Consider the following 14,511-nt stretch of genomic DNA (forward strand, 5'->3'; position numbering starts at 1 on the left):
GATGTGACCTGTACATCCTACGTCTGCTCCGCGTAAGCAAGTTTAAGGTGTGCTTGTGTGTGCTGTAGATGAGACATGTGTTTCACAGGTGCACTTCAACACACGCACGCACACAAATTGGGTTATTCCCTTGGGCTCTAGGGCTCGCTCGAATACCTACGATTACCATTACTAACTAATACTAATACTAGTACTCGTACTACTACTACTACTGGTATTAGTATAAGTAGGAGTACTAGCTTATTACTACTTGAAGCACTGGTAGTAGTACTACAAGTACTACTACTAGTACTATTACTGTCTCTATCTTAATATTGCTTGAATGGTTCCGAGTTAAGGATGGGATAGACGAGAGTGGACGGATCTACCTGCCTACCTAACTGCCTACCTACCTGCCTGCCTGCCTGCCTGCCTGCCTGCCTGCTTTAATTTTGCAGTTTCCTCAGGTCCTCAACGTACGACACGCTAGGCGCCACAGATTTACAAATCATCATGCACGAGTCCATGCACATCTTTGGGCTGGAACATGCTCAAACGTAGGTCACATGTGTGCATGTGTCGCCCAACTGCGTGTATAACAAAGAGCTTCCTGGTTGTTCATGTACTTTTTATGTCCTGTCCCGGCTGCTGCATGCTGTGTGCCTGCCTTGCAGCCTGTCTGTTTGTCTACCTGTCTGTCTGCCTGTTCGTCAGCATGCATGTTTGCATACTTTTCAGTAATTTGTCCGTTTTTCTTCCTATCGACATATCGAGCTCTTTCTGACTTGCTATTGCGTGCGTTTACCCCGTATAGGCCGTACGACCTGTACGGCGACCCAACAGATGTGATGGGAAGATTTGAAGGTATCCAAGGCCTGCTATGTCCCAATGCACCTCATTTGTAAGTGGTCATGTTATGTGCTTAAAGTTTCCCGAGTTGTGTGTGTGTGTGTGTGTGCCACATGGTTGGGGTTGCGTGACCCCAATACCTGCAGAACTACACGCCCCTACGAGCCGAAGGCCCAAGGGTTATAATTTCCGAGTTGAAAACGGATCCTTCAGTTCCTTCAGCAATTGAATGTCTGTATGTCTGTATGTCTCATGCTAACCGTAAACGCAAATAGATAAATTATCGTGCTAACACTTAATTGACATCCTTGGTGTGCTATAAACTGCCGATTAGTTCCATTCCGTGAACCCTAAGCTGATGGCTACGTATACTCGCTTAACCGTCTTAACGAAGTTTGATGAATTTATCCTCTCCACTCTGCCATTGTGCTAAGGGAGGGGTATGGAAATACAGGGGCCAAATCGCACCTCATCAGTTGTCCAGCTACCCAACCACTTATGAACTAATAAACACCAGGATGCGGTCGCCGTACACATATTATATGTTGCTTAGGATATATTGCGTAGAATTCTTCCCCCACCATCCGAGTCCATTCGGTGGCGCTTGCACGCAAATATGAGTCTTAGGGTGTGTTTTTAATAATCCCGTGACCGGCGATTGGGTACGTCCGCACGCATGCCAGGATTGCCCGGGATGGGTTTTAGGGTTTGCAGGATTTCATGGAATATGGTGCCATTATACGTTCACACGCATGCACGCAGGTACCGCATTGGAATGGCGTCGACGCTGAAGGGATGGCCGAGCGACAGAGGGGGCGTGTACGGCAACTTGACGGCAGCCAACTTCACACAGTATGATACCTTCAATCTGTCAATCCCTGCGGCTTACTTAAGGGATGATCACATGGTAAGACAATAAATCAGCGATTTATAATAGGATCAAAATGTTTACCTTTTGAAAACCCGCCGGTACCCCACTCCCGGAAGAGCGGCAGCCAACCGGCCCAACACGGTCTCAGTGACATTCGCACTTGCTGCCCAAACTAACCTTCCGGTTTCGGTGACCCTCAGTCCTTAACAGCTATTAACTGTCCTGGTTCTTAGGGTTTTTCAAGTGTTGCATTGTAACAATGCTGCACAGGACGGATGCTAGGTCAGCAGTCATAGCAAAGTTGCACACACGCACTTGTATCTATCGATCCGTGCTGTTTATCTGGTTCCATGCAGGTGCGTCAGCAGCCTCTGTGCCATGTATGTATGTCAGCTGGGCTGGCTGGTCCATGCCTCGTCGTCGCACCACTTCTGCCTTTTAAATCTTGTAAACTCTCCGCGCGGTTATCATTATTTGAGAACAGTGTTTCGGCTTGAGAGTACGACCGTGGATTGAGCCATTTTGCATGGTTTATTTGCGCCTTCGGCACACTCGTGTGCACGGCGGTTTGCTGGCCCCGATGCAGGTGGTGGTGGATCTGTCGCGATTGGAACCAAATGGCAAAAAGGCCAATTGCCTTGACAAGCTTTTCATCAGCTATCGCGTTGCCAGCTCTGAGCCTACCGGGTACGACAGTGGCCTACCCCGCGCGAACAATGGCACCGTAGTCGTACACAGTTACGACGGCCTTCAGGATGAGGTATGGTCCAACGGTAAACGACCAACGTACCTGGCCAGCATTCCCCAAGGCGCTACCTGGTGGAGCTCCACATTTGACAAATACAAGGATGATGTAGGTGGCCGGCTAATGGTGAGGGTGCATTCGGCCAACTCGACTCACGCCCAAGTCGCCCTATGTCGCGCCCGGTATAGCAGGGAATACGACTGCAGCGATGGCCGTGATGATGACTGTGACGGTCAGCGGGACAAGTGCGACACAGACTGTCCCGTTATCGGCAAGCGCCCAGCTAGGGGCTGCGTCCAGCAATGGTACGTGCGTGTTGTATGCATGTGTATGCGTGTGCAAGTGCATATCTGCCTAGTTATTGGCGGGTCATGCACGTGCAGTAGAGAGCGGATGGCCCTCCAGGGCGACGCATGAGACGCATTGACTTCAGTGATGGCGACGGCGTAATCGTTGACCTGCTTCATGCAGTCGTCATTGCAAAGGGGAATTGTCTGCCTGCCTTGTGTCTGTCTGCATTTCCGAACACGCAACTCACTCATGTGCATGTGCATGTGCATGTGCATGTGCATGTGCATGTGCATGTGCATGTGCATGTGCATGTGCATGTGCATGTGCATGTGCATGTGCATGTGCATGTGCATGTGCATGTGCATGTGCTCAATATGGTGCATGCATGCCCCTGCATAACTTCCCCTCCTCTCATCCCGCATTTCGCCCACGTTTCGCCCACCAACCCTTATATGCGTTATCAGGCCAGCAGTACCGCCCCCCAAGGATGCCTGGATGGAAGTGGGTGCCGTTGTGAAAGGAAACGACACGGTACCACAGGCACCGGTGATGCCGCCTGGACCTTGCGAGTAGCTACCAAGCTTGCGATCATTTCGCCCACGTTTCGCCCACCAACCCTTATATGCGTTATCAGGCCAGCAGTACCGGCCCCCAAGGATGCCTGGATGGAAGTGGGTGCCGTTGTGAAAGGAAACGACACGGTACCACAGGCACCGGTGATGCCGCCTGGACCTTGCGAGTAGCTACCAAGCTTGCGATCTATCTAAGGTAGAACGCGCACCCCGCTGCTTTCTTCTGCAACCCGACATACAGCCGCCTGCTGTATCTATCTATGCGACTATTTATCTTTCTTCGGCTAGGACAGAACTGGTGCGTTATTGTGTGCGCTTATGCATGCATGCATGCATGCATGTGTATATGTTCTAATATTCATGCAGCTTCATTTCTATCCATCGTGAAGGTTCCAATGGCTGTTGCTGAATGCATGTGTATATACTATATGTATCTGCACGTTGGATGCAAAAAGCTGGCGGCTGTGTGCACGTATGTATGTGCATGGTTGTGTGCATGTGAGTCATCAGGGTACGTTAGTTTGTGCTGGGGATGTGAGGATTGTCTAAAGATTGTTAATAAGATCTAGGTTATGTGCTCAGTGTGTTTGGTTAGTTGGTGTGAAGTCAGCAGTACCAATACACTGGCGATAATGTCGCTAGTAGCTGTCGTTTTACTTCTCCATCGATCCGTGCGCTGTGAGTGGATCCAGCGATGACTGCTAACCGGATATTTAGCTGATTTAGCATGTATTTAGCCATTTAGCATCAGTAATTATTGAGCTCTCGGATACAATCTGCGGCGGGTACGTGATGGTGAGGTATCTGCATCATGCTTGCGTGCAGCAGCAGTATGCGAGATGGCGAACGTATGTATGTCGTGTTGTAAACATTTACTGCTGTGCACGTAGGTACTGCTGTGCACGTAGGTACTGCTGTCGCGCGTGGTACGTACTGCAGTGCTCTCTAGGTGCGGCGATCGGAATGTGCGTGCGTGTATGTATGTATGTATGTATCCTGGGCATATCACAGATCTAGAATTTGCAGAATTTGTAGCATTTGCATCCGCCGCTCGGTACTCTTCTGTAATTGTGATGTGTTAAATGATATCGAGTAGATGTCTCCGTTGCGGCATGGGTTCGATACTTAGCTATAGCAGGTTTTTTTGAGCGGGAGGTGACAGGCCCGCTAGCGCTGGTTATCCTGCGGGTGCAGGCAGCATGCAGAGACAATAGGCTATGAGTGAGGACACCCTCTACAATTAGAGGGAGGGATAATTGTCGTATCCCGGGTCGATTGGTATAACATTTCTAAAGTCCTGGTATAACAGTGTGACGTATCATCACTCATCACTCATCATGCATCGCCGTCATTGCATTATTACATATGCGTTCAGCACACTCTGGGAGCCAGGAGCCTTCATTTCATATTCGATTCACATTCATTCCGGCCCTTCATTTTGACCCTTCATTCCACAACCCAAATCCAGGAATGATGTATTAAAGCTACATTTACCTTATAATATATTTGGCTATTAAAGAATATATTAGGCTATTAAAGAATATACTAGGCTATTAAAGAATATACTAGGCTATTAAAGCTTAATCACAGTAGCGGTACGGTACTGAAATTACGAACCGCACTCGTTAACTGTACGAACTCACTTTCTGTTATGCTATCACAACGTAGCGTACGATCTTCACACTTCAGCATGACTCCAGGAATGGAAATGGCGGCAGGTGGGCCGCATATAAGCCACCCAGCTGAAATGCTTCGTCCAAAGACTTTCGTATCACAACACTTGTGGTTCAGGGTTCAAGACCTTGCTATCACCGTTCTCTTTGCATGTCTTCGAACTCAGATTCTCGTATCGCTTCTTGCTTCTCTCGTTAAGTCGCCCATCGTGGTCGAGACCCTGGCCTTCCTTCAGCCTCGTGACCAAACACTCACGCTGAACGGTCTGAACGCCCCTTTAGTCCAAAACAAAGCCCTCTCCATAAATGAACCACGCCCACCACCACGTGCTATGAAGGCCCCCGGCAGGTGACGATATTATTAACGGGCAGGTTGCTGGCGCACTCGGGGAATCTGCCTCTTTTTTGCTATTCGGATATCCCTTCAGTGACCCTCCACCTTTGCTTCATTAGCTACTGCTTCACCACGCACCAATAATGGGCAAGCTGGAGAGAGAAGCCGTCATTTGAGCCCCTGCTGGAGGACCTGAATCCGCCCATTGCGCCATCTATCGGCGGGGCCACTTGCGTGAGTGGCAAGCTGGCGCAGCTAGCTTAAGGAAGTTCCATTTGCAAGGCTAATCTATGACCGTTCCCATGCACCTCCCTAAATTTTAATATAACACCATCATTAGATGCTGGGTACAGCTATTTGGAGCAGTAGTGATGTTGTCATTCGCTTCTCAGAGTGCATACACACACGTGCTGTAGCAGCTGCCTTATTGTACGGCGCATATATGCATCGTCTACAAATAAATAATACAGGCGCGCTCATAAGGCGCTCTGCCAGCATCTTAAGAGGTCCTTTCAGCGGCCAACTAATACTGCAATGCACATGTATGTATGCGTGCATGCGCACGCATCAGCAGACATCAGCAGGCCTCACCACGCATGCATGGAAATGTAGCGGCACGCATCTATCTCCGCGCATCTGCACGCATGCTAATGCATGTGCACACGTGCACACGCACACATACGTACATACGCATGCACTCGCATCGGCATGCATCAGCAGCAGTATGCATCCGCGCGCATATTTAAATTGATTGAAATAATGACTTACTGCTGAAGACACCTATAGCGCGAAATGGCAGGCCAACCGGCATCGTTGACCGTAAAACATCCAACCCAACCAGCCGAAATGCAATCCGAACGCAGGAAGTAGACTTCATTGTCCGCTCCAAGTTGTGCTTTAGTGAAAATGCGATTAAGTGCTTTGCAGGGCGAAAATAGGTAGGCACACGTAGCCTGGAGGCTAATGCATGGCATAATTATTAGCTATATCAGTAATGCTATAGCATTACTGATAAACTGTACTCATTGTTATCACGCTTAAGGTTGAAATCTTTATTGCAACATCTCCTGCTTTATGAGTGTGCGTGTGTGTGAGTGGTTATTACAGTGGGCTCCAGACTCACGAAGAGTGATGCGCGATTAGGGCGCGGCGGGTTGCGTCGTTAAATTCGCATCACGCTATGTATACCTCGGCACATGCATGTGTCAGATACTTCATCACTTCTTAGATCGGGCGACCATTATTATTATCCACGCACTCCCGAAGTATAGGAAACTGACAAACCCTACCCTTAACAGCCCTTTCGGCAGACAACAGTTAGTACACCCTATGCGCATATTAGAACAACAAAGAGCAGTGAACTTAGTAAATATAAAACAATAGGTTGATTTTACATAATTAATAAGAATAGTAAACCTAATAGTCAAAGAATCTACAATTCTTCTGAGGTCTCTTTTTCTCCGCGTGGTTATCGCTGCTTCATGTTCGCTCCATTTAATTTGTATCCAAAGCCAAGCTCATGTGGTATACCTAGATCCGAGGCTGTATCCAAAGGCCAGCAGTTCTAGTGCCTGCTGGAACCAAAGGCTATCTGCGGTTAGATCCAAAGCGTCGCCCAAGATGCCTGCGCACACCGCATGACGGCAAGCTTGCGTTGTAGGAGTAGAAGTAGTGGTTTTAGGGCGGAAGGTGCCATATTATCCACGTGCTTAGTTTCTCTTGATACCAGTTGAAACGTGCTCGCCACTTTACTTGCATGAGCGGGCGCGCGAGCATCGCAGCCGGGTATTGAGAAGTCGAACACGCAACAACCCGTACTGCCACTACGAAAAGACGCTTGCCTTGCAGGTAAGCGAGATGTAATAAGTGCGAGCGAGGTACGCCTAGCGCCTGTCTTCCGTTCGACCCATGGGTCATATGGAGCTCGAGCTGAGCGCTGGGTTCGCAACCCATAGCGAAGTGTGGGAAGCACGCACAAGCTGCACCATATAGAAAAATGTTGCTTCTTGCGACAGCTAGGGGGAACCTTTTGCCAGCGTCGGTGATGACGTACCAGTACCCTGGAATGCTATAGGCGGTGGTGATTGTGTCATCTAGCTGTACGTATGCCCCAGCGCTTGGTGCTGTCTAACCGAGCACATTAATAGTACGAGAAAAATAACATGCGAAGCTCGCACTAAGTGTGGACCCTGGGGGCTGATGATTGCCATCTCTTTCCTTGTGCTTGTTTACCGGTCCAAGTCAGCAGCAGCAGCAGCAGCGGCAGTCAGCAGCGCCCCTTACTAATTAATACTTCCGAGACCTTCGACCGGAGCGGGCGTCTTTGGCTTTGGCAACATGTGCATCGGCGGTGCGAAACAGCGAGAGCGAAAATTGGTCTCCGCGCCTTCAATGCTATTTTTGCTGAGTGCGTCAGCGGTATTAACAGCCCTGCTTCTATGTCTTCCAAGCACGGCTGCGGCGGAGGCGGCGGAGGCGGCGGCGGAGGAGGCTGGTTTGGTGTTCATGAGGCCGACACCACCGCCGTTGTTACCCCTGGAGGAGGAGGAGGACGGCGAATATGGTAGGTGTTGGCAGGTTATTTGTGTGACAGCATATAACATTTTGTGCTACTACTGGATTGCGGAAAATTGCGGCAATGCGCGGCGGAGAAGTATTTTTTTCCATGCCATGTACGGTAAGCGTGTCTGCTCACCATGCATCATCCTATCAGGCACCGCCGTCCTGCATCATCCGAATCTTATCCGCGGCCGCGCGTGAAGCACGCATGAACAGCATCCATGGATGATGAAACATTTACTCTATCTTAATCTGCTTTTCTTGTCCCTCTAATTATTTAAGTGTTTTCCCTGTAATTTCCTATACAGGCAACATGCCGCCACCACACGGCGGAAGCTCCGCCGGGGGATCGCTGTATGATGGCGACCTGCTGTTGCAGCGTGCTGACGTGGAGAGTTACCAGGCGGCGGCTTCCAAGCCCTTGCAAGCCATGATAAGCCATCCGCTCTCGGAGGACGTGCTCCCGGAGGTTACCCTGTTACGGGAGCAGCGGTCATCCCCTGCTGCTGCCGCATCCCGACGGCTTCATTGGGGCCCCTGCCAGCAGCCAGGGGTAAGTGACGGGCGGGCTTCCGACCTATGTACATACTTCACTAGGTCAGGCACTACTGGTAAAGCACACACCGATCCCCCCGGAGGTTCCGGGATCGAGACCTGTCAAGGTCGAAAAATCCTTCCGATGGTAGAAGGTGAAAGTGCCCCTAGTTGATGGACGGTGGTGACCTGGTGGGTGACCTGGGAAGTTAACTTGCGAGCTGATGAGGTATGGAGGTTAGCCGCTGTCGTTAAGAGCAGGCAGACTCCGTTGGATGCAGGTGGTGGGTGCGGAACCTGAGTGATCCACTGAGAAGTTGGCTAGGGTGATTGGATGAGGGTGTCCCGAAATACCTGGGAAGACAGGGTCTGCCGAGTAGCAGCCGCAGGGTGAAGGTAAGACCCCCCTGTCCCACACATCATACTTCAATGATTAACTCTATTCATGTCAGTAATATGGTACAGACACCATACACTGTACGTAAAATGCACAGTAGTAGTAGGTATAACACCGAGGCCCAGACCCCAAAGCAATACCCAATCAGGGCAGGCCCATCGGGCCGATAATGTATATCAGGAGAACTTGCGTGGAAAAGGAAAGATTGAACGTGTGCGTTCGTCCATATGGTGGTTATGTGGTGGTTGATAAGCAACCTTCGCACATGATAGACGATAAGAGCGCGTCCTCCCGCGTATATGTCCGTTCGTAGTTCGTCCAGGCCCAACTGCGTGCCTACATGCGCTGTCGGCGATGACGATAATAATAATAATAACAATAATAATAATAATAATAATAATAATAATAACTATAATAATAATAATAAAATAATAGTAATAATAATAATAACAATAGTAATAATATTAATAATGCATTTACGAGCTCGAGTGGTTATGCGAATAAGTAACAGCAGGAATGCGTGAGGCATGCGTTGTAATATTACAACATGGATGAAAGAGGACGGACTTAGCATCCTAGAAAGGAAAAGGCCTAGGAATGGTCACGCACCTCGAAAGCTCGCGCGTTTCATCTTGAATGAGCCAAATACTCTCCCCGCCCTCGGTTTTTCCCCTTCGTCTTCCCCTTCGGGTAACGAAAACGAAGGGGAGCAAGTCGGCTCCAACCCTTGTATGACCTTGTAGTACAGCCCTATGCTGTACATGTGTGTCGTAGTAAGTAGTGCACGTTATGGTCTGCTGCCCGTCCGCCCGGCGTGGCTATCCACGCTCACTTGGAGTAGGAATAGGAAAGGTAATTTCTCGTGTGTTGTTAGTAAGAACATCACCGCCGAACCCCCAGATGCGTGTATCACATGATTGCCTTTGGAAAAGTCCCGCCACATCTGAGATTTGGGATTGGACGGCGTACAGCCGCCTGCGCATCCGCTAATCCAGCCTTCTATTCGTAATTCGCATTTCCTACGAGCGCATGTGCACGTGTATACCTATGCCTCGCTCGCATATAAATAATGGACTCCCGGGCTTTAAAACTTTTTCCCTCGAACAATCAAAACAAAACAGGCAAAATGCCAGTTCACATCCACACGGACGTCTTCGAAGGGCACCAGCACTACTGTCGTCACCTCGACGACCAACATGCAAGGCAACGGTGGAGGCGGCGGTGGCATGGGCCAGCAGAAGGGATGCAGGAAGAACTGCGGTGGCGGCGGCGGCGGCGGGGGACCGCCTCCCCCTCCACCGCCAGCACCGGGCCAAACCGTCGTCGTCAACATCAACAATTATGCGGGAACCCCTGGTCAATCAACAGTCACCGCCTCGGCTTCCGCCGCTGCTACAGCAACAGCATCCAGGTCTAAATGAGTTCGGCTTTGCGACTTCAGAGCTAAATGCGTCATATGCAGGGGGATCTCCTCACGTTCGGGACGTGGTACCCATCGTTGCGGGCGGGCGCTGAAGCAAGCTTAGCAAACAAACTATGGCGGCAACCTTCTCATCGCTAGAGGGAGGAGAGAAAGAGAGAGAAGGGGGGAAGAGAGAGAGAGAGAAAGAGAAATGCACACATCCATCCAGACCACCAGTAAGACTGCCTGAAGAGCGCACATATCACACCAGTCATAGACTTGCTTGCCATCTTGCAGTATGTACGTATGTAGATAGGCAGGTAGGTACGTAGGTAGGTAAATAAAACCGGAGGCACATTCATGCATGCATGCATAAATACACACACGTTCAGTTGTTTCTGCTAACCGTCACTAACTAAACTTAAGACTGTGCGCAAGAGCATATACTGGTCATACTTGAGTTTTGTAGGCAACACACGAACGATGCACATGACGGTGATGATGATGCATAAGCAGTTTTCGTCGTTAACCAGAATGTGTGCTATCCGAGGATCAGGGCTGGGCAGACGGTTGGTGCGGTGCCTCGCTTCCTACACGCAACGTGCAGACGCTCAGCAAACAGCCTGTTTGCCCGCGGTCGTGTTGACAGGTACCCTAGATGATAATGTAAGCAAACGGCCCATAAAGCAATAGAGCAAATGCACCACGCGCACATGCAGGAATGAATCCGGATGAAGGATCCCTACCGCCTCTCCTTGCCTACCTACATCACAGCCATACCAGCCACCACGCATCACATTACGCTACGAGGCACTGCACCAGTGACGATCAAGGAGAAGCACTACTCCTACCGCACACACACACATGTGCCTGTGGAACACGGCCCGCGACAACATGCACGCCTGCATGCATGCATGCACGACCCTCGCATGCACCCGCATGGACGGCCGGCGCCTGCACGACTGCTTTTTACCTGCGGCTTTAAAATGGATGAATATTGCGAATTCGGCCGTGCATATTTCCAAAGCCGGATAGCTATCTTGAAAGAAAACGCACGCACTCAGCTGACAGTCATAGGGAAAGGCTAGTTGGCAAGCTGGCTAGCTTGTTCCGTGCGAGTGACCGCATACGGCGGGCGGGACAGTACATTAACGCGTCCCGCCTCAAGAGATATATACATAGGCACCACCGGTGTTTCGAGAACGAAAGGTAGCTTCACATACAAAGGGTGGCTGTATTCACGCCACCCCTACTAATGTGCCATGTTGCATCAGCACCGAATTGATCGATGAGCACTATGTTTTTTGCACACCAGGAGCAGCATGGTCACCAGAAGCAGCTGGCGGCGATCATGAATAGCTGCAGGCTGCAAGCTCCCATACGCCGTTGCCAGGGGGCGGTGCGAATGGCCTGAAGGGCAACGTACAGCGGCATATGACCGGATGGAAGGGAAGAGACGGAAAAAAACGGAAAAAAGGCATACACACATATACCGTAGCGGAACTAAAGATTTTACAAAATAAATAATTATTTGCATGCGGTAAAATGTTTTGGCAAAATTCAGAGTCTTTCTGTAAAATCTTTAGTTCCCGGGAGGGAATTCGGAGCGATGCCGTAAAATACATATGGCCCTTCACGCACAACAGGCTTTTGGCACTACCTCTTATACTATTTTATACAGAATATTGTAACATATCACTATATCAACCTATTCCTGGCAGCAGCATGGGCAAGCGCAAGCTCACCAAACACCGCTTCATTGACAAGCTGCCGGCCATACCATACCATATACGGCAATGCTCTCGCGTTTTTCATCAATCATAAGAATTCTGCGGCTGCTACAGAATGGTGAATGTTTGGAGGCCGTGTCACGGTGGCTTGGCTTCCAGATGGGGGTTTACAATTCGGAGATTCTTAGTTTGAGACGTGTCGTGATGATTCTCATAGCCCCTTATGCGTGAGAGGGAGGCGGGCAGTGGTGTTGCATGGTTGGGTAGCTTTGCGGGCCGGTAAAATCCCAGGAAATCATCCACAGTACCGTAAAATCTTGGCAAAATCCGCCAGCATGCGGTAAAATACTTCGTTCCGTAAAATATATTAAAATCCATAATTTTGCGGTAAAATCTTTATTTTGTAAAATCTTTAGTTCCGCTACGGTATACATACAGCATGCAGCTGTATGTCGGGCTGCAGCTAAAGTCAGCATGGTGCGTGGTCTATACCTAGCGACGGCATCACCAATGCCTTCTGTACCTGCATTAGATGACTGCTGTATCAAGAACACCCACTTCCATCCAGGCATCCTGGGGGGGCGGTACTGCTGGCCTGATAACGCATATAAGGGTTGGTGGGCGAAATGCGGGATGAGAGGAGGGGAAGTCATGCAGGGGCATGCATGCACCATATTGAGCACTCGATGCACATGCACATGCACATGAGTGAGTTGCGTGTTCGGAAATGCAGGCAGACGCAAGGCAGGCCGACAATTCCCCTTTGCAATGACGACTGCATGAAGCAGGTCAGCGATTATGCCGTCGCCATCAGCGAAATCCGTGTGTCTCATGCGTCGCCTGGGAGGGCCATCCGCTGTCTACTGCACGTGCATGACTCGCCAATAACTAGGCAGATGTCCACTTGCACAAACATGCACACACATGCACAAACATACACACACATACACACACATGCACACACATACAACACGCACGTACCATTGCTGGATGCAGCCCCTAGGGCGCTTGGCGATCACGGGACAGTCTGTGTCGCACGTGTCCCGCTGGCCGTCACAGTCATCATCACGGCCATCGCTGCAGTCGTATTCCCTGCTATACCGGGCGCGACATAGGACGACTTGGGCGTGAGTCGAGTTGGCCGAATGCACCCTCACCATTAGCCGGCCACCTACATCATCCTTGTATTTGTCGAATGTGGAGCTCCACCAGGTAGCGCCTTGGGGAATGCTGGCCAGGTACGTTGGTCGTTTGCTGTTGGCCAATACCTCATCCTGAAGGCCGTCGTAACTGTGTACGACTACGGTGCCATTGTTCGCGCGGGGTAGGCCACTGTCGTACCCGGTAGGCTCAGAGCTGGCAACGCGATAGCTGATGAAAAGCTTGTCAAGGCAATTGGCCTTTTTGGCGCTTGGATCCAATCGCGACAGATCCACCACCACCTGCATTGGGGCCAGCAAACCGCCGTGCACACGAGTGTGCCGAACGCGCAAATAAACCATGCACAATACTCAATCCACGGTCGTACTCTCAAACCTATAAAACACTGTCCTCAAATAATGATAACCGCGCGGAAAGTTTTACAAGATTTCAAAGTAAAGGCAGTAGTGGTGCAACGACGATGTGGATCAGCCAGCCCAGCTGACATACATACATGGCACAGAGGCACCAGTGACTGCCTCTCAGCAAGTGGGTTACTTGCGGGTCTAACGGGCAAATATTTATCCCTGAAATTTTGTCTTACCATGTGATCATCCCTGAAGTAAGCCGCAGGGATTGACAGATTGAAGGTATCATACTGTGTGAAGTTGGCTGCCGTCAAGTTGCCGTACACGCCCCATCTGTCGCTCGGCCATCCCTTCAGCGGCGATGCCATGCCAATGCGGTACCTGCGTGCATGCGTGTGAACGTATAAGCACCAGATTCCATGAAATCCTGCAAACCCTAAAACCCATCCCGGGCAATCCTGGCATGCATGCAGACGTACCCAATCGCCGGTCACGGGATTATTAAAAACACACCCTAAGACTCATATTTAGGTGCAAGCGCCACATATGCGGCACCCGGGCGATATCCATATAAACCACATATAAACCACATACATAGGGGTATACGGATGGCACGCCAGGGGACAGTACCCACTGCACTGGGACCCTGGTCGCGACCAAGGTGCCCTTGGCGCTGGAGGCAGCCCCCGCTATAACTGGCTGTTTACCGCCAGCATGCAAGGGGGCTCAGCCAAAATTGACGCAGATTCCGGAGTCAGGCCCCAGCCGAAGCAATGCTGGCACGGTAGTAAATGGCACATGGGCTGCCATCACGAGAACCCAGCGGGGGACCACCGCCACAGCAGCCACGGGGAGAACTAACGCCCCCGAGATGGCAAGGCACAACATCATAGGGCCACCGCCAATGCCGCCCCTGCCAGCATTCAGCGGCCCGATACACACCGTTACCCACCTGGGATCCCGGGAACCAGTGATGGAGCTGCAGGTGTCAGGGATACAGGCTGCGGTAGCAGCCCAAATCCCTACACCAGCTGCAGTGGAGATAGGTTCCACCTCCGCACCACGGC

At 50.6% G+C, this 14,511-nt stretch overlaps 1 protein-coding gene across 1 annotated transcript; it reads left to right on the forward strand.

Moving 5' to 3' along the window:
* Nucleotides 1–492: 492 nt before the first annotated feature.
* On the forward strand, nt 493–10,225 carry VOLCADRAFT_91784 (uncharacterized protein; the record flags this gene model as incomplete). The annotated part of the gene is made up of 12 exons (XM_002951148.1): nt 493–536; nt 794–880; nt 1,591–1,735; nt 2,286–2,749; nt 3,200–3,236; nt 3,370–3,503; nt 3,549–3,605; nt 4,976–5,329; nt 7,096–7,162; nt 7,856–7,991; nt 8,182–8,426; nt 9,926–10,225. The coding sequence occupies 12 exons, from the start codon at nt 493–495 to the stop codon at nt 10,223–10,225; spliced, it is 2,070 nt and encodes a 689-aa protein (XP_002951194.1).
* Nucleotides 10,226–14,511: the final 4,286 nt, after the last annotated feature.

The sequence above is a fragment of the Volvox carteri genome, assembly GCF_000143455.1.
Source record: "Volvox carteri f. nagariensis unplaced genomic scaffold VOLCAscaffold_22, whole genome shotgun sequence".
Taxonomy (NCBI): Eukaryota; Viridiplantae; Chlorophyta; class Chlorophyceae; order Chlamydomonadales; family Volvocaceae; genus Volvox; species Volvox carteri.